This window comes from Elephantulus edwardii, unplaced genomic scaffold (genome assembly GCF_000299155.1).
Source record: "Elephantulus edwardii isolate Elephantulus edwardi_28Jun2011 unplaced genomic scaffold, EleEdw1.0 scaffold00302, whole genome shotgun sequence".
NCBI lineage: Eukaryota > Metazoa > Chordata > Mammalia > Macroscelidea > Macroscelididae > Elephantulus > Elephantulus edwardii.
The window spans coordinates 471,299-491,912 of record NW_006400052.1 but is presented as its reverse complement, the minus strand read 5'-3'; the positions used below and the strand labels follow the sequence as shown (position 1 = coordinate 491,912).

General features: G+C 46.2%; 1 protein-coding gene across 1 annotated transcript in view; it reads left to right on the top strand.

Annotated features, from left to right (window-relative positions):
• Nucleotides 1-19,605: 19,605 nt before the first annotated feature.
• LOC102856162 (chromosome unknown open reading frame, human C19orf47) overlaps nt 19,606-20,614 on the top strand; it is a 25,911-nt gene continuing 24,902 nt past the window's right edge. The window contains exon 1 of the mRNA XM_006900893.1: nt 19,606-19,651. Coding sequence (XP_006900955.1) covers nt 19,633-19,651 — 19 coding nt within the window. The 5' untranslated portion in view covers nt 19,606-19,632. The remainder of the gene's footprint in view (nt 19,652-20,614) is intronic.

The window sequence follows — 20,614 nt, the reverse complement described above, 5'->3', positions numbered from 1 at the left end:
GACCCTGGCTTGGGACCCACCATCCCATAGAGGAAGCCGGTCAGTAGGACTTTCGAAATCCTTCAAAGTCTAATGCCTTGAAGCGTTCTTCCCATCCCCGTGGGCCGTCTAGCCTGCCCCCACTGGTGTTCAATCCGCCCCTAGTAAGGTCCACCTTGCTTCCTGCCCTCATTAGCCTTCTTCTGAGCGCTCATCTAGACATTCACCCAAAAGACAGCTCGAGATGGGGTCTGCAGAGCTCCAAATCTTCGTGCCTGGCTTTTCCCAGCTCTAGCATTACTCAGACAGTGTTTGCTGCTTGTCTCTTCGGTTTTCATCGCCAGGTCCCCACCAGACAAGTCAGACTAGGAGCCCTGACAAGCAGGGCCTCCCTGCCACCAGCCAGCCCACTGCCCAAGCTCCCTCACCCCAAAGGGGATTCGGCCTTACTCTCCAGCCGGTAGCTGCAACCTTCTCGGGGGGCGCTTCTGCCCGGACAGGCAGAGCCCCGGCGGGATGAAAGAGAAGGCGGGGCCGGCGGGGCTCCGCCCACTGCAGCGGGGAGTCTGCGCAGTGCGTGCGCTGGCCACAGAGGGGTGTCCCGCCCACGCTCGTGTCCGGTCGGCGTGTCCACCCCCGCCGAGGACTTGACCGGAGTGGGGCCCGCGGGGTGAGGTTTGCTGATCCCACCTCGGAGTGTCCCCGTGGGGCAGAAGGCGCCACAGAAAGAAGAGACCCTCCTCCGGTGTTCTCTGTCTAGCTGTGAATTTTTGTGCTGAAGACTTATATTACTCAATAAAAAAAGATCAGTAACATAAGAAGAAGGTTCAGCCCACGCTATGGGAGGGGAGCAGAGCGAGAGAGAAGTGCGGCTGAATTTTATGCTGGAATCCCTTTGGACCATGATATTTGGTTTTTAAAATAGCCATGGGATATTCTGGTAGAGATTTTCAAGGCTTAGAGCTGAGCTTGTGGCTGGAGCTCTGAGCAAGGCTTCTGCATCTCTCAACTCCTATCTCTCAAGCTAGAGTTAAGCATCTTTAAAGGAATAAACTGAGGGCTTCCTTCCAAAATTATTCTCCATGAGACAGGGGCCAAACAAGACCCGAATCTTCACCTAACTTCAGAAAAGCAGCAGCATTGGATGTGGTTGGCTTCCCAGAGAGTGGGGTGAGTCAGGACCTAATTGTGAACCTTAAAAAAAATCATAAGATTAATTTTTAAAAATTGTGAAATAGAAGCAATAGTCCCTGGTTACTGCAAGTGATCTCCTCTCGACTACTAACGTAAAGGCTGGAGGTTCAAATCCATCCAGCAGTGTCACGGAAAAATGGCCTGGTGATCTGCTTCCATAAAGGTTACCATCCAAGTCATAGAGGTGGCTGGCTGCACGGTTGTGGGGTGTGGAGAAAAGGTGGGGGTGCAGGAAACATACCCTTTATTTATTTTTTTGAAGGTCTAGGTAAGCAATGTTTCCCTTAAGAATATGGAGTTGAAAAATGAGAAAAAGAGAAAAGACTATTAAGTGGGGCAAAAAGGAATATTAGGTGGGAAAAGCAGATGATATAAAATTGGTGGAGGCAAGATGAAAGGTGAAAGGAGGAAGGGTAGACCTTGGGGATGATAATAAAAAGAAAATAAACACACTTCACTCATGTTAATGACCTTTGTACTCTCAAAGTGCCTAGGGATTACAAGTTTATAGTGATGGTTTCATTTAATTTTGACTCTATTTTTTACTAAGTCAATCCATTTAAGGCATTTGAAACGAAAACTAGTTCCTCAGCAAAAGGGACATGCTTCTTCCCTCAGAGTACCGGTATGATGTTGTTGTTGTTATGTGCTATCAACTAACTTGTGACTCATAGCAACCCTATGTACAACAGCTCTGAACCCTTCTCTATCTTGAGCCAATTTCATTGTCTCTGACACACCTACCCCATTATCTCAATCACTGAGTCAATCCATCTCATTCAGGGTTTTCCTCTCTTGTGCTGTCCCTCCACCCTCCCAAGCATGATGTCCCTCTCCAAGGATCCGTCCCAAGGAGCATGCCCAAAGTATGTCAGATGGAGCTTCCTCTGACTGGTTTAATAGGGATGAGGAAGTAGCTGGCTTACATGCTTTCATGAAAGCAGTTATTAATAAGATGATTGTTAAGAGGGGAAAACCAATACAATATAAATGAACTAAATATAATATAAATCAAAGAGTGTATAAAACACAATGTACAAAATAACCCAAAGCCTCCCACAGTGTACATGCATTAAACACAATGTATATGAATGATAAAAATAGGAATTTTTAAAAAACCCAAAAACTAGTACAAGGGAGGTAGTTTATCCCAAACCCACAGCCCTGGGTCTTCAGGACATCCTTCCACTGGGCTTCCAGGTCTGTAAATCCTAATAGGAGGTCACTGCCTCATCTTTCTGCTGCTTTGGAGTGGCTGGTGAATTCAAACTAACAACTTTCCAGTTAGCAGTGTAACACTTAACTGCTCTGCTACCTGGGCTCCTGAGGGAGTTAGTCTGTTGCTAGGTGCCATGCCTTTGACTTACAGTGACCCTGTGTTCAACAGAGGGAAACCCTGCCAGATTTTGTGTGATCCTCACAAACATTTGCTATACTGTGGTGGCCTGCATGTTGCTGTGATGATGGAAGCTATGCTGCCATTTCAAATACCAGCAGGGTCACCCATGGTGGCCAGGTTTCAGTAGAGCTTCCAGACTACACCAAACTAGGAAGCAGGCTTGGTTATAAATTTCTTGAAATAGTAAAGAGGTGGTTTATTTAATTTAAATTACACTAAATTGGTGAGGAAGTTAACACTCTGGGTTCTGGAGACATATACATGTGTTTGAGTCTTTTCATGGCAGCACTTATGTTTGACCTTGGCAGTGACAATGCCTCTGTCCCTCTGTTTCTCCATTAGCAAAATGGGTGTAACAATAGGACCTTCTTCATAAAACTGTTAATTCTACATGTTTCTCAAATACCTACTATATACCAAGTGCTGCTTTAGGCAGTGAGGATAGAGCTGTGCACAGTAAATGGTGTATTATGTTAGAAGCAATGGTTGTTATGGAGAACAGGAGGATAGGAGAAGTGGCAGAAGGTGGGACAGCTTGTGATTTTAAATAAGAGATCAAGGGCTGACTCACCGATAAAGGGACACAGGAGAGAAAAGTACAAGGTAAGGGAAGAAAAGGTGACTTGTGGACTTCTAAGGGGGAGAGTACTCCAAAGAAGACACCAGTCAAAGGTCCTGAGGCAGAAGTATAAAGAAGAGTGAAGAGACTCTCTCTCTGTGTATGTGTGTGTGTGTGTGTGTGCGCGCGCACGCGCGCATGCTGAGAAATGGAATCTGTCTGAGGATAAGTCAAGGAGAAAAAGAGGTGACAGCTCACATTGTGCAAGGTCATCTGGCCTGTGGTGAGAAGATGCAAGTTATGCCACAGATGAAAGGAATGGACACATAGACTCCTCAATGACTGGAATGCCAGAGGATCTCAGGAAGTGTGAAAGATGGTGTTCTGAAATCTGAGCCGAAAGAAACTGCATCTCTATTCAGTCCCCAGAGGCAAGGTGGTTGCTTTTAATTGTAGTCCTTTAGGTACTTACTGTGAAGAAGCCCCAGGAGCACAGTGGTTATGTGCTAGCTGATAATTCTGAAGGCTGATTGTTCAAGCCAACAGGAAAAAGAGCGGAAAGTCAACAGGAGAGCCGACAGGAAAAAGTCTGCCTTTGTAGAGATTTATAGCCTTGGGAACCCTATGCCGCAATTCTCCTCTGTCCTAAGGGTCACTGAGTAAGAATCCACGGAATGACAATGGGTTTAGTTACCATCTAATTTTTAAATGCACATAGGATACTTTAAAATAACATTTAAATTTTCTTTTTTTTTGCACATAGGATTTTTATAGACATTTTGTCACATTAAATTATAATGAGGCTCAGGATCTATTATGGGTTCACTTATGTCCACTGCCCCCCCCCAAAATATGTGCTGTCAATATTAAACTCTGTGGTTTTTATCCCATTTTTGGGATAGTTTGTCTTTGTCACATTAATGAAGCAGGATTAATACAGGGTGTACTTTGAGTCAATGATCTAGATGACTCAGAAGGTGAATTTTGGACTTGAAATGGATTTAAGATTAGGAGTGATGATATAATGGGGGAGATGTATTTTGTATATGGCAAGGACATGAATTTGGGGGCAGTGAGGTGTGCAATGTTTTGGACTAAGTACTCCCTAAAGTTGTTGTTGGGTGCTGTTGAGTTAGAACTCAAAGCTAAATCTCAGCTATGAGTTTTCAGAGGCTGTAGGTGGTGTAGATTCTAACTTCTACACCTGTGGTTATAATTAGATTTGAGGATGGACTGTCTTTATTGTGCTAATGAGGCAGGATTAGCAGAGTGTGTCCAGGGTCAATTTCTTCTGCCATAGAAAAGAGATTAGACAAGCTAGGGAAAGCAGCAGAGATGGGGAAAGAGAGATGCTAAGCCATAAGATGGAGCAGAAACACAAAGAGCCACTAGAACCAGCAGAGAGCGACAGAAAGACTTGCCATAGAGTTGTTGTTGTGGTTGTGGTTAAGTGCCATCGAGTTGTAGACAACTCATAGCGACCCTATGAACGAAAGACCTGAACACTTGTATAACTTCCATTGTTTCTCTAAGTTCATAGGGTTTCCGGAGGCAAGCTATTTTGGAAGTGGATGCCACTCCTGCTTCCATGTTTGTTTTAATCGGGGAGCTCCACCAACCACTGTCCACCATGGGTATCCATTATCGTATTTGACACATCCATGTCACAGTGTTCAGCATCACAGCAACCACGAATTACCTCTGTACAGCAAATGGACTGACCGGTGCTATATCACTTAGAAGAATGTTTGACCAAAAACAATTAAAACCAGGCCTGAGGGCCACAGATTAAAATCATCCACCTTTGGCTTGGTAGCATCACTTTCTGTCCACTAGGCCAACTGAGCTCTCTCTATGTTGTTGCCATAGAGTAAGCATCCTAAATTTGAACTATTGGTTTCCTAACCTGTGAGGAAATAAATGTGTTCCTTAAAGCTTTTCACTTTTGGCATTTATTACAGGAGCTCTAAGTAATTAAAACAGGCTCCTAGCTGGAGTACCCCTTTCCCCAAGATCTCAGGCTCCAGAAAAGCACTAACTGTGGGTTCAGCTGGAGAAGTAATCTGGAGACCCCTACTATCAGATCCCTAAGTAGGGGAGCAGAGCAGGATGAAAAGGAAGATTACTGACGCTAAAGCCATCCACTCATGACATTTCTGTGATAGCAACACTAGAAGCACTGGTGTCAGAGTGAGTTAAGTGTTGGGGCTGCTAACCAAAAGGTTAGTGGTTGGAATCCACTAGTTGTTGTTCAGGAGTAACACGAAGCAGTCTGTTTCCATTAAAATTTACAGCCTCAGAAACCCAGTGGACCGTAGTCAAGGGTCACAAGGTAATTAATTGATCCAGAGGGTTGGGGTTTGATAGCTAAGACAGGCTTTTGGCGGGAGTGCTCCTCCCCCAAAAGCCTCTAGAAAAAGACTGTGGTTTTCAGCTGGAGAAATAATCTGGGGGTCCCTCACCCCTAGACTGGTGGGTGAGGGGGCAGGACAGAGTGAAAATGCAGGTGGGCTGAGTGGCACTGTGTTGCTGGCAATTCTCCTCAAGCTTATCCTGGCTCCTGTGTTCTCAAGAACCCCAAACTCCACAGGGCTCATTCATAAGCTCTGCTTCCTTGCTGGTGTAAAGCGACATTCTGCCAGGAAGTGTGCCCCTCCGAGCCTGTAGAATGTCTCTCAGCCTCTTTGGTTTGCTGTCCAGCTCAGAGTGTGACACCACAACCCACAGAGGAGGAAGCAAAACCTTTAGGCTTGTGACATTAACGCTGGGACACAACTCCCTGATACACCATCGTCAGTGAGGGGGAGAGAGCTCATCTCTCCTTCACCACCAATGTTGAGGTCAAACTCTGCCACCTTCTTACTGAGCAGCTTCACTGGTAAAATGAGGAATCATCTGAGGCCCAGGGCTGTGAGATCTCTGAATGGTGAGGCATGTGAGTCTCAAGAGTCCCCTAGCCCTGGGCTCCAATCCTGGCTCTAAAGGCGTTCTAGCGGTGTAGTCTGTGGCGTGTGGTGTTGCAAACCAATCCCAGGTCTGTGCAGAATTTGAAAAAGATGCATCCCCCTATAAGCTTTATTTCCATGACCCAAGAAACAGGGAGATGAGTAACACCAACCTCACATTGCTAGGAAGGCTCTAGGAGATCATACACAGTGATCGATTATGCATGGTGCTCAAAATGAAGTCAAGCCTCTGTACTTCCTTCTGACCCTGTACCCATATTTCTTATAGGTACTAAACTTGTTGTTATGGGCTGGCAAATGGGAACCCATCCTAAGCTGGTTTTCAGAGGCTGTAAATCGCAAGGGAGGAGATTGTCCCATCTTTCTCCCTCAGAGTGGCTGGTGGATTCGAACTGCCAGACAGGTGCTGCCTTTGGGTCAGCAGTGCGACTCTCTATGGACTATGCTGCTAGCACAAGGTTGTTTGTTGTTGTTTTGTACTGTCAAGTTGGAATGAACCCACCGCTGACCCCTCCAGTGGGTTTTCAGAGACAATAAATCACACTGGAGACTGTCCATCCTTCTGCACAATGTAGGCCCTCAAAAAAAAATGTATGTTTGAAGTAGAAAAATGAGGTCATGGTTTATTCACGGTGATGAGCAGCTTGGTTTATGAGACCAGAGGAAATACTGGCTGCAGATAATGGCATCTGAGAGTGACAAACCCAGGGACACCTGCAGCGCTGGCTCAGCAGCAGCCACACCACAGACAACAATAGAAACCAAGGAGCCTTCTAAATGACTCAAAGGGGAAATCTGGTTTTTGTGGATCGTGCAGTCCCCTGAGGTCTGAGTAATCAATTGTCTGTGGTCAGATCTACATGGTACAGAACAGAGAACTAGTTTTCCAAACTATTCTTACTACTATTATAATTATTTTCGCAGCAGAATCTTTCAAAGGATCTCTTAGATAGGAGCCCCCTTTTAGGGAGAGAAGGTGCTTGGCCTGAAAAATAATTCAACATGTTAGAGAAAGCATCGCAAATAGTGAGGACTTCTGATGTTGTTGTTGTGTACCACTGAGTTGGAATGATTCAAAGCTGACCCTCTAATGGGTTTTCAGAGGCAATAAATTGCATGGGAAGAGTCTGCCTATGTTTCTCCCATAGAGCAGTTGGTGGATTCAAATGACATATTTGGGTTGGCGGTGCAATCCCTTAGTACTAAGCCACCAGAGATTCAAAATTCAAGCTGTCCCACTCCTGCTCTAAATCCGACTCTCCTTACTGCTCTCAAGCTGTCCCACTCCTGCTCTAAATCCGACTCTCCTTACTGCTCTCAGGATAAAGAAGAAACTTCATCTGTCTTACACTGCTGCCGTCAAGTTGATTCAGTCTCACAGTGAGCTGTAGGACAAACAGAGCTGCCCCAGAGAGTTTCCAATCTTCGTGGAAGCAGACTGCTGCTCCTTTTTCCCATGGAACTGCTGGCAGGTTCAAACTGCCAACCTTTTGGTTAAAGGCTGAGTGTTTTAACAGTGCAATCAGGGCTCTTCTTACATATAAAAAAAGTCTTCCAACCAACCCATGTTGACTCATAGTGACCCTCTACTGGGTTTCAAATTTATATATCTCTATGGGAAGAGACTTGCCCATCTTTCTCTCCCTGAGATGTGAACTGCTGACTTTTCAGTTAGTGGTACAACACTATCACAGGGATCTGTCCATTTAAAATCCTTTAAGATATGTGACAGTTCCCTGTGAACCTTCCTCACCATCATAGCTTCTTCTCCCGAGGTTCTTCTGTCTTGACTTCTAGCTCTAGAGGTGCCATGGTCTCCTAAAAATCTCCTCCAGATATTCTCCAGGTCCTTAGCCACCCGCCACCCCACTGCATCAAACCTTTCAACATCTCTCCCAAATCTACTCTTTTCGTGCCATGGATTTAATTATGTCCACTCCCAGAAAATAACATGTGTGTAATGATACAATGTGGAAGCTGTGTAGTGATGCCCCATGATCCGATAAACTAAAGAGCTGTGAAAGTATTGGGAGTGAAGTGCAACAGTCCTTAATCCCATCACAGCCCTCATGAGATGAAAGGGGACTTTCCTCAGGGTGGGCCTGTGATAGCTCTACCTCACTAGAGGTAAAGGGTAGGAAAGCAAGTGTGGGACCTTGGCATCACTAAGAAGGAATTTTTAGGAGTGGAGTAAATCTCTCTGAATCTGGGCCCTTGTGCAAAGAAGTTCCTCGACACCAGGGAAGGCCAATACTCATGATGATCTCCAGGAGATACTAGCCCTACAGATGCTGAAGGAAATAAGGGTTTCCTCCTGGAACTGACAGAGAGAGAGCCTTCCCCTAGCTGAGTTTGGACTTCTAGCCTCCTAAACTGTAAGAGGATAAATATTTATTTCTTAAAGCTATCCACTTGTGTTCTCTCTCGTAGCAGCATTAAGGATAGCTTAAAAAAAAAAGGATAGCTTAGACACTCTGGGTGCCTCTTTCACAGTCATCCTACCCGTCCTCCAGCTCTGTGTTTATGAGTGAGTTGTTGTTGTTTTTTACCATCAGGTTGGAACCGACCCATAGCTGACCCTCTGACGGGTTTTCAAAGGCAGTTAATCGCACCGGAGGAGACTGCCCATCCTCCTCCCGCAGAGTGGCTGGTGGCCTCGAACAGCGTGCCTTCAGGATTGCAGTGCAGCTTTGTGCTACTAGGGAGTTCTGGTGGCCTAGTGGTAAGAAGCTGTGCTACCAACCCAAGGATTCTATGAGAGAAAGATGGGCAATAAACTCTAGTGTGATTTATTGAAAACCTACTGGAGGGTCAGCTGAGTTGGCTCTGACTCTACAGCACATAACAACAGCTCTTACTGTCTAGTTCAAGTGCCATCTCCTCCAGGAAGCCCTCCTTGACCACTCAGGTTGGTTCAGGCATCCCCTGTGTGGTTCCAACAGCCCTTGTGCCTCCACCATTCTGGTCTGATCTTTTTGTCTAGCAAGTACCCAACCCTCTACCAATGTTTCTCCAGCCAAGACCTCTACTCTCTTGCTTGGGGTTTCCTAGTTCAAACTCCACCTTTGGAGCCTCTTTAGCCCCACTCTACCCCTCCTCCGCCCTACCCCTCCAGTTCTCTCTGTATCTTTTTATTGAAAACTTGACCGCTCTAGAATTTCACTGTCTGTAATGGTTTGTCATGATCCCTTCACCCTAAGATGGGAGTCCCACGAGGGCAAGGCCCAGCCTGTCTCAGTCACTGCTCTGTTCCCATAACCATTCAGCACAGTGGCAGTACACAGAAAGGGCTTGGTGATCCCTTCACTTATTCAGTTAGCATTTGGTCAGTGAGTTCTCACTGAGAACAGGTACTAGAAACTTGAGAACAAAGAACAAACCAGGGGGTGGAAATCCCTCATAAGGACAGAATTCTATTAGAGAGACAGGGCAGTGGATAAATTAGCATCACACCTAGTGTGTGCCTTGGAGGAAAAAAAGGGAAGAGGCGATAGTGGCACATCACAGTGAAAATGGGTGCCAGCTCAATTTAAAAAAAAAAAGTAGTAATAACAGCATAACAAGTTTGTTAAGCGAATGGCATCATCCCTGTTTTTCCAATGAGAAGCCAGGGCTAAGGGCTAAGGCACTAAGCAAGCCAGTAAGGCAGCAGTTATTGGGTGAGAATTAAGCCAAATTCTTTGTACTGGCAGCGTTGATCCAATAATGAACAAACAATACAGCAGAAGCTCATGTGAGGGAGGCAGGGTGTGGGGCCAAGAGCATAGGTCCAGGCGGGTTTCCTTAATCAGGCAGTGCTTGATGCTCTCTCTGTATATGGATTGACTCATGAATCTATTAACTCATGAGACAGATATTATTCCTTATAAATTATGAATTCTTGTACCCAGGTTATGAAATTCCTTTGGGATTCTGTGGCCTAATTGGTAGAGAGTTGGACTGTTAAACCAAATGTGGTGCCTCTCTGGCTGTTTGAATCCTCCTGTACCATTTAGAGCCTCAGAAAACCCACTGGAGAGAGAGTCAGCTATGAATCAGTTCTGACTTGATGGCAATGAGTTTAGATTTTTATACTGAATGGAAGGAGCCCTGGTAGTGTGTAACATGTCAGGCTGCTAACAAAAAGGTTGGTGGTTCAAATCCACTAGCTGTTTATACTGGAGAAAGATGGAAAGTCACCTCCTGTAAACATTAACAGCCTCAGAAATCAAGGTGGGGGATTGCAACATGATGGCAGTTGGTTTATAAGAAAACTTGGTGGCACAGTGTGTTACATTTTAGGCTGGTAGCCTACAGGTCAGCAGTTCAAACTCACCAGCTGCTCCTTGGGACAACAGTGGTGGGTCTGGTTCTTGTTTGGTTTTTGGGTTGAACTGTAGCCCTCTAAAGTATGTGTAAGGGAGCTCTGGTGGCCTAGTAGTAAGGAGTTGTGCTACCAACCCAGAGGCAGGTGGTTCGAGTCCACCAGCAGCTCAGCAGGAGAAAGAGAAAAAATTCTCCTCCTCTGAAAATCCACTGGAGTGTCAGTTATCTGACCTACCTAGCTCTTTTCCCCTTACCCTACATCCTTCCTCATAACTCACTGCCATTCCCTTGTCTTCTCTTGGGCTTCTGAGGCTATAAATATTTACAGGAGATGACTATCCAATCTTTCTCCCTTGTAGCGGCTGATCTGAACAGCAGACCTTTTTGTTAGTTCTGACTCAACAGTAATGAGTTAGTTAAAGTATGTGCAAAGGGTCACTGGTGGTCTAGTGCTTAACCTTGTCAGACTGCTAACCCAAAGCTCAGCAGTTCAAATTCACCAGTTGCTCTGAGCAGTCTCCTCCCATAAAGATTCACAGCCTTGGAAACCCAAATGAGTCAGACATGATGGGATGGCAGTGAGCTCCATTTTTGTTTCTATGTATTGTAAATCCTGACCTCTATTCCTGTGGTTATAACCCTGTTTGGGAATGGACTACTGTTAGGACATTAAGGAGGCAGGATTAGAGTAAGGTATGTCTTGAGTTGATTTCTTTTTTGACATGAACAAGATGAAATAAACCAGCTACAGTGGGCAGATATGTTAAGGCAGATGCCAAGTTACATGGTGATAGCCAAGGAACCAGGAAGCAAGACCCAGAGAGGTTAAGTAATTGATACAAAGGGACACAGGAAGTGGTGGAGCCAGGATATGAACCCAGGCAGGTTGTCTCAAGGCATAGTACATAAATAGTACCTCTGCCTCTCTTATCATACCACCTGCATATTGGGCAGCAGCTGAAACCACAGGCATCTCTGGTCTCTCAAAACACCAATCAGCACCCTCCCTCACGTCCACTTTTTTGATGGGAATATGTGAAGTTTTATCCAAACATAAAGGATATGTGAGCAAAATTTTAAGAAGGATCTGGTTCAACCAAGTTGCCTCTTGCCAACCTATGGGTTGGAGAAATTTTAGAGTTGATGCTGCTCCAGATGAAGGCATCATGTCACGTCAGATCATGTCCCTCTTCTGCTCCAAACCCCCCATGGTTTATATCATATGCAGAGTAAAAGCAAAGTCTTCTCTTGGTCCATCAAAACCCACACGACCTGTCCCCATTACATGTCTGACCTCACCCCCCACCCCCTCTCCTTCCTCACTAGCCTCATTATTCCTTAAATATTCCAAACACATTTCCAACTCAGGCCTTTGCTTTTGCTGTTCTTTCTGCTTAGAATAAGGGAGCTGTGGTGGCACAGTGGTTAAAGAATTTGGCTGCTAACTAACAGATCTGCAGTTCAAAGCCACCAGCTGTTCCCTACGAGAATAATAAAGCAGTTGGCTTCTTAGAGATTTGTTGTTTTTATTGTCATGTGCCATTAAGTCTGAACTGACTCATACCCACCCTCCAGCAAGTTTTCAGAGGATTTAGGCTGCAAATTGCATGGGAGGAGACTGCCCATTCTTCTCTTATGGAACAGCTGATTCCAACAGCCTTTTGGGTTAGCAGCACAACCTCTTACCCACGAGGCCATCAGAGCTTCTTAGAGATGTGGTAACTCTATGAGGCAGTCTGTAGCAAGGGACCTCTCCAAATTATTGAGGGACAGTGATGTCAGTTTGAGGACTAACGTGCACCTGATTTATGCCATGGTCTTATCAGTCACTTGCTATGTATTGAGAGCTGGACAATGAATAAGAATTGATACCTTTGAGCTCTACTATTGAAGAGTACTGAATATCCCATGGACTGCCAAAAGAACAAGCAGATATGTCTTGGAGAAAGTGCAGAGTGCTCTTTGAGGTAAAGTTGATAAAGCTTCGTCTCACATACTTTAGGCATGTTGCTAGGAGGGGCTATTCCTTGGCAAGGGACATCATGCTTGGAAAGATGGAGGGATGGCAAAGGAAAGGGAGACTCTCAAACACAATGACTGCTGCAATGGGCTTGAGTATGGTAGAGGCTGTGTGGATGGCACAGGATAGGACAGGATTCAGATCTGTTGTTCATAGGGTCACTATGGGCCATACTTGATTTGCCAGTACCTAACAAGAACATGGGCAGTTTCAATGGCCTAGTAGAAAGGAGTTGTGGTGCCAATTGAGAAGCAGGTGGTTCAAATCCATGTGCTGCTCCTTGGGAGAAAGAAATCACTCTTACCATGAATTATATAGCCTCTAAAAACCCAATAGAGGGTCAGGTATGAGTCAGTTCCAATTCTACAACACACAACCACAACATGGGCAGTTCATGCTGCCCTATAGGATTGCTGTGGGTTGGAATTGGCTCAATGGTGGTGTATTTTGGTTTAGTCTGTTTAGAATATCCACCTGACTCTCTCCTTTCTTTCATGTCTTTGTTTAAATATGACCTTCTTAAAATAAACGTCTTTGCTATCTAAAACTTCATTATTTAAAACCTCTGCCCCAATTTCCCAACTCTATTCTATAATCAATTTACCTTTTGTTCATTATGTTAACTAGGATGAAAACTCCACCAACCAGGGATTTTTGTTCTCAATGCCTAGTACATGCTTACAAAGTATCTGTTGAAGAGATAACTAGTGATTTTGCTCCCATTTTACAGATGCAATAACTGAGGCATGAGGACATTAAGTCACCTGCCCAAGGTCATGCAGCTATGCCATTACTAAGTGCTGGAACCAAAAGCTACCAACTTGCCAAGTCCAGATAAGTAAATAAGATACTGCTTTACTGCTCCATCTGATTTGCCAAGGTGTGACTGCAGTGTAGGGGGACCTGTCTCACCTCTTTGCACTCTCAGTTCTAAAAGTCAAGGTCTAAGCTTCTCACATGCTTCTCTCCCCTGCCCCTGACAAAATCTTTCTTGACTTCCTCGACTTCCACACTGGCTAAAAGCTTTTATTTTGAAGTATGGAGCATCACTCAACCCAACAAGATAAAGAAATAGGGATCAAGTATTTATATGAGCAAGGTTCATGATGGCCAATGGGCCACCTCCACAGTGACGTGGTAGAGGTGGGAGACAGTGATGTGGGTATGGTGTGATGGGAAGTATGACAACACCAGGTGGAGATGGGGGAGAATGACAGTGAGGAGGTGGGAGCATCCAGGCTGTTATGTAGATGAAAGTGATTGGGGGTGAGGGTGACATAAGAATACAAAAATAACATGACAAGCCGAGCATCGCACACGATTAAACTCGCAGAGACTTCTCAATCATTCCCGATGTAGATGTGTGCATTTTACAGATCAGGAAGCTGGGATTGGACAGGTCGGATAAGGTGACCAAGATTACACAGAGGTTCAGGGGGTGGGGTCGAGATCCTAGCACACCCTAGCTAATGGCCTCAAGTACCCCTTATGGTGGCGATTATGTGAGCTGTGACTCTGAGAAATGGCAGACATGGAGGGAAGAAAAAGCAACTCTGAGGCTGGAAATACAAGGCATGGATGGATGGTGGCTGTGAAAGGAGCGTTGGTGACAGGTGAGGAAAGGAGGCACAGATGAGAATGATACACATTAAGGGAATTGTGTGCGTGATTTAAAGAAAGTGGTGGTAACGAAGGCAGGTGTGAGAAGGTGACATGGGAATAGGAGGATGAGTGAAAATGTCATAAAGGAGAAAAAGGCCACTCACTAAAGAGGAATGTAGGCGACCTAAGAAGTGAAGGCTACAGCTCTTAATGGGAGAAAAGTGCGACATATGATGATGGCAATGGAGACTTAAGGGGAACGAAATCGAGTTGAGGGTGCTGATGGTTACACAAGGAAGGTCATGATGACAGAACCGGAGATGTGACGATTTAAGTGGAACGAGACATAAGGAAAGAATAGAAACACAGACGGACAAGGACGACATAAGTAGGATATATTACAGGTGGAGAACAGTACAAGAAAGGACAGCTGAACACCGAGCCCACATATGGCACTGTACCTGCACGCCACGGCTCCCACTCCCGGACCCAGCCCCGCACACACCTTGCAGGCTTGAGTCCCGCCCAACCACCCTTACCCATACGCAGGCGCACTCCAGCTGGACTGCAGCCCTGCGGGGACCAGACAATGACGTTTTTTCATTGGCCACGCTCCACGCTAGGGGTGGGGCGAGGAAATTACGCTATGACGCCAGTTCTCGCTTGAGGCGGCCTCAGAGGCTAGAGCGGCAGCTGGAGAGTGAGCCGTGCTTCCGACGGCGTGGGCGGTGCTTCCGGGGGCGGGCAGTCGGACCTCGGGAGGAGGGTCTGACAGTTGGCGCCGCCGGGAGGGAGGGCGGGCTGCGCGAGTGGGCGCGGGCCCCGTGGGCCAGGTGAGGCTCAGGCGGGCCGGGGGCGGCGGGACAGGGCCGGCTGCAATGGTTTGGGGGGGTGTCTGAGGCGCTGGAGCTTCAGTCCTGGCTTTTCTGTGCGGCTCTGGGCAGATGACTTTCTCTGAGTGAGCATCAATTTCCTCTGTAGAATGGGGGGTCATACATAATCTGGCTGTAGCGCCTCCCTCATGGTTGATATGAGGAGTCGAGCTCGTGCACGTCGGAGCCCCTGGCTCAGCGCCTGGCACTTAATGCTCACTTCGTTACTCTTGGGTTTTTTTTTTCTTTTCTTTTCTTTCTTTAGTTGTGTGCCATCGAGTCGGAATCCACCCATAGATGACCCTCGGGCATTTTTTCAGATGCAGTTTAATCGCATGGGAGTAAATGGCCCATCCTTCTCCCTTCGCCACTTCGTTGCTCTTATTGTTAGTATTGAGCATGTATGTTGTTCGCGCTCGTGAAAACGTGGGCCTGTGACTTCACCTCCCGGAACTTCACCATCTATTTATATATTCAGGGCGAGTAGTCCCAATATCATTGAATCTCTGTGAATATTGTGATGAAATGTGCGTATAAAAGCTGTAGGCACAGCAGGGAAGGTCCCGGCACAGCTGGAACTCAGTAAATGAGGACTGTCATAATACGGATTTTTTTAAAAAAATAATACGGATTTTGAGAGCCATCGGTGTAGCGAGGGGTTCCGAGAAAGTAATGGAAGGAAGCTCAGAGACTGCAGTGGGAAGAACATGGAATCTGGAGTTGCACAGATCGCAATTTGCTGTCCCCGTAAAGTGCTGAGGTGCTAACCAACCAGTCACTCCAAGGGAGAAAAGATGACCCTTCTCTCATTAGGATTTGCGGCCTCAGAAACCAGACAGAGGGTTGCTGTTAGCAGGAATCTACTCCACAATGGATTTTTGGTTTTTTTTTCTATTTATTGACTACTTTTGCTATATTTTGTAATATTAGAGTTTTCTTTAAAACGACTGATGTAAATGAGTGTTGATGAGCTCTAGTGACATAGTTCGTAGTGAGTTGCATGGCTAACCCAAAACTGTTGTTTCGATTGACCAGTCGCTTTACTGTAGAAAAATGGCCAGTCTGCTCCTGTTAAGATCTACACCCTTGAACACTTGATTCAGGGTCACTATAAGTTGGAACTGACATGCCCAAGTGGTGGTCTTAACCTGCAATATAATGGAAATGGAAGAGTCAAATTGTAGACAAAAATTAAAAGAGCATTGAAAACTAAAATACGATTCCATGCAATCAGATTCCATGTTATTTATCAGGTGCTGTAGAGTTCACTGCAATTCATAGTGACCCCATGATCCCATGGGGTCAATTATTTGTCACTCAGTTCCCAGCCCACATTTTGCACATAACCATGGTATGAACCTCATGACTGTCTCACGGAGTCTATTTCATCTTTCTCTGGCTCCTAGAAGATCTTTTAAATTAATATACACACAGAGAGCACTGATCATTGTTCTAAGGACTTTGTATTTATGCACTTATGGCTAGGGCAGCTAAGAACAAGGTCGTTTTTTATTTATGAATGCAGGGAAATTAAATTCAGAAAGGTTACACCACAAAGTCATTGTTAAACCAAAAACTATCTTGTCAGTTCCAGAGTTGTGCTTCTGTATGGGATTTTCTTGCCTCTAATCTCTATATTAGCAGATCTGCAGGCATTATTTTCTTAGTGCCACTGGGTTTGTTTGAACCACCATACTTTACGTTAGCAGTAGAGAAGCACAAATACTTTGAGCCACCCAGGGACACAATCACAATCAAGAAATGGTGAAGTTGAGATTTGGAGCCAAGCCTTCTAAAGGGTTGGGCAAGGAACCTGGTACACATGGTCATCACTAGATTCAGAGGAAATGTCGTTTTTCTATTAGTTGGATACTTTTCATTATTCAGAAGTTCAGTGCTGGAGATGGACTTTAAGATGGTAGACAGAGGAAAGTGAAGCCTTCTGGGGAATCCTCCATTAAAAATAATGTCCCCTGTGAGCTACAGCCTCTGAAAACCCACTGGAGGGTCAGCTATGAGTTGGTTCTCACTCTAAGGCAATGAATGAGTGAGAAGAACAGGGAGCTCTGTGGTGTAGTCTACAGGGAGTTGTGCTGCTCACCCAAAGGTGGTGTCTCTTGTGTGTCCTTGAGCTGGAACCAACCCTTTAGCTGACCCTCCAGTGAATTTTCAGAGGCAGTACACCACACTGGAGGAGACTACCCATTCTTCTCCCTCAGAGCAGCTGGTGGGTTTGAATCACGTGCCTTTGGGATTGCAGTGCAGCTTCTTACCACTTGGCCACCAGAGCTTTAATCCACCAATGGCTCCAGGAATAAAAAAATAGGCATTCTCCTCCTGAGCAATTTTTTAGCTTCCAAAACCCCCTTAGAGGATCAGCTGTAATTTAGTGCAGACTCAATGGCGATGAGTGATAGGGGAAGAGGGCCGATATTTACAGGATTCTGCAAAGCGTTAGCTGAGACCTTTGCAAAGACAGATCTTCAGTGTAGTCTCTCAAACAGCACCAACCACAACCAGGATCTGAACCATGTGGATTCAGTTAAGTTGCTTTACTTGCTGTGTGATGGGATTTTTAAAATGTTATTAATTTTAATGAACGTTTACAGAGATTTTGGATTTCTTTTCATTCATTGTTGCATGCTGTGTGATGTTTTATCTTTATTCGCAGGGTGATGGTGGGTAGGCACTGAGGTGTGCTACCTTTTCGGTGCCTGTGATTTAGCACGTGAGCATTGGCATCAGGGAGAACTTGTTTTTTTAGTTCCAATTAAGCCACTTAACTGGCTGGCTGGATTTGGCTGTGGGCAAAGACTCCATCTTATGGAGTCTTGGTTTTTCCATCAGTTAAATTGGAGCTAACAACAATCCTCACTCAGCAGACAGTGATGGTGTACCAGTGTGATGCTTGGCTGTGGTCCTGGCGCCTGGTTAGTGTCTGCTCTGTGAGAAGCTGTGGCTCGTTGACTTGCTGACGCTTTGCCATCCTCTGCTTTTTGAGTGATGCCTGTTCAGTGGTAAAATCCAGAAGGAAGAATAGATGGAAGGATGTCACACACAGGGTCCGAGAGTAATGTTTGTGGTCATATCCAAACAGAAGAAAAAGAGCAGAGTCAGAGAAGGGTAGAAGGAGCTCTGGTTGGGGTTGGGGGCTGAGGGAAAGTCTCACAGAGCAGACAGTAGCTAAGGAGGATGCACTCAGGAACTTGTCAGGAGGACAGGAGCGGGAAGGCATCCCAAGTACAGGTGGCTTCAGAGTGTCAGCAGACTGGCTGGGATGGAGGCAGGCTGTAATAATAGCCAATACCTCTGGGGCTCTTAGTGTATAGCAGATACTGCCTCAAGTGCTGTGCATGTATGAGTTTTCACGTAGAAGCTCATCTCACCCACCTAAGGTTGAGTGATGTCTGTAACATCCCAGCTTATAGGTGTGGACGCTAAGGCCCACTTAGAGAAAGAGTCTACCAGGGTCACATAGCTATGATGTTCTCAGGCTGGATTTGAGCCCTAGCAGTCTGATTCCAAGAGTCCTCACCCTTAACTGCTCTGCTGTACCATCAAGATGGGAATAGAGGTGAGGCAGATGGTGTGACAGTCATGAGAAAGCCTTGGAGCAGGGAGCCTTCTGCACCCCATCAAGGAGGGGGAGGGAGGACTCAGAATAAGAGGTTAGTGCAGGTAAGGGGGCCAGAGAGAAGGGAGAGGATGGAGGAGGTAATGGAGAGAGGGGGTCTGAGGCAGGTAGGAGGAAGACTGAGTGGGCAGGAAGCTCGTGCTCGGTACATTGGATAAAATGGTCATGGACTCTAGTAACATTGACTCATCAGGTGACAAAGTTATTACCTCGAGTTCCCATCCACCATTTCTGTTAACGTCTCCAGTGTTGCTGCTGTGTCTCCACCAATTTTCTCACATTCACTTCTCTTGTCCTAGTGAAAACCGCTTTTTCATGTCTTCTTCAGAGCTTACTCACTGCAGCCCACCGGCCTCACTGCTGTTCTTCAGGCATGCCAATGTGTTCCTGGCTCAGGCCTTGGCCCTGATGTTCTTGTGTTTTTTCTTCCATCAAACCACATGGCTCACTGCTTGACCTCCCTCAGGTCTTCCCTGATGGCCCCATTTCACATTGCAACCCCTCCCTCTCTAGGCCCTCCTTAGTCACCAGTCAGCTTTAGTTTTCACCATGATATCCTTCTTATATTCTATCACTTACGTATCCACCTCATTTACTCTCTCTCTCTCTGCCACCTCTGCTGTCCCCGGCTGGGTGTTTTTCTCTACTTCTGTGTCTGTTCTATGTCTATTTCTGTGTTTTTTTGTTCAGCTTAATGTCCTCACTCCTAGAACAGTACCTGACTTGCAGAAAGATCTCGGCACATGATTATTTGAGTGGATGAAGGAGTGTTTACAGTCAGAGTCTTGGGCTGGGGAATCTTTATTCAGTCCCTCTCCTATTCTGGCCTATTGAGGTGTGTGGTGATGGAGCTGTGAAAGTCTCTTGTCCCTGGGCCTTGTCCCAGGGCAGAAGTGATAGCTATGGTGGTAGCCCTGTCCCTGGGTGACTTCCAGCCAGCTGCTCCAGGCTATTCCTGGGCCATGAGCCCCCAGCCCTGGAATGCTTGCCTGGCAGAAAGACAGGTGACTGGTGACAGGCTCGCAGACCCGGCAGCCACTCATGGCCTCTCTTCTCTTCTCTCTTCCAGGCTCCCAGGAGCAGCGTCCAGGCCTGGGAGACAATGGTTTCAGTGACTATGGGTGAGTCTGTGGTCCCCCTCCAAAGCTCCCTCTTCCTACTGCCCTTTTTGAGGTATGGCTCAAGCGGGGGAGACTGTCTGGGGGAGAAGGGCCAGTTCACTGACAGGAACAGCTGTTCTGAGGAACCTCGGGGGTGGAACCAGGCCTGCCTGCCACCCCTCCTCTCTATATCGGCCTCCTGCCTTGGCTGCAGAACTCAGCTCTTGAAATCCAGCAGTTCTTCTACAGGGCCTCTCAGAGCCTCGGTTTTCTCATCTGCATTAGACCTCATGGAATTGTGAGGATTACATGTCATTTCATGGAAAACCTGGGGCAAAGCCTTCAATAAACCTTTACTCTTGATAGTGTTAAGGATCCCTAGTGGCTTGGTGGTTAAACAAGGTGGTGACCAAAAAGGTCAGCAGTTGTGGATCCACCGGCCACTCTGCAGGCGCAAGATGAGGCTGTCCACTCTGTAAAGCTGCTCAGGCATGGAAACCCTGTGGGACAGTTCAGCTTTGTCCAGCAAGGTGTCTGTGGGTTGGAATTGGCTGGGAGGTTTTGGTTGGAGCCTTGTTTCCATAGTCTCTTTAAATGCTGTGTTTTTGGATTGCTCAGGCAGGACTAATGGGTAGTCTTTGGAAATGTTGAAATTTATTGTATATGTAGAAAAATAAATGGAATTTGTGTGGGTTTAAGAATAAACAGCAAACATTTGAGTATATCCTTTATGAGACCCTTTATATCAAGCACAGAAATAAGCAGAACTTATCTGTGTTATTAGAAGCTGGTGTTTACGTGCATATGTGTGTGTGTGTGTTTTGTGTGTGTGTACATGTACAGGGGAGCAGGGACTAGGAGACAGCTGCGGGGTTGTGTGTGTGTGTACACGTACAGGGGAGCAGGGACTAGGAGACAGCTGCGGGGTTGTGTGTGTGTACACATGTACAGGGGAGCAGGGACTAGGAGACAGCTGCGGGGTTG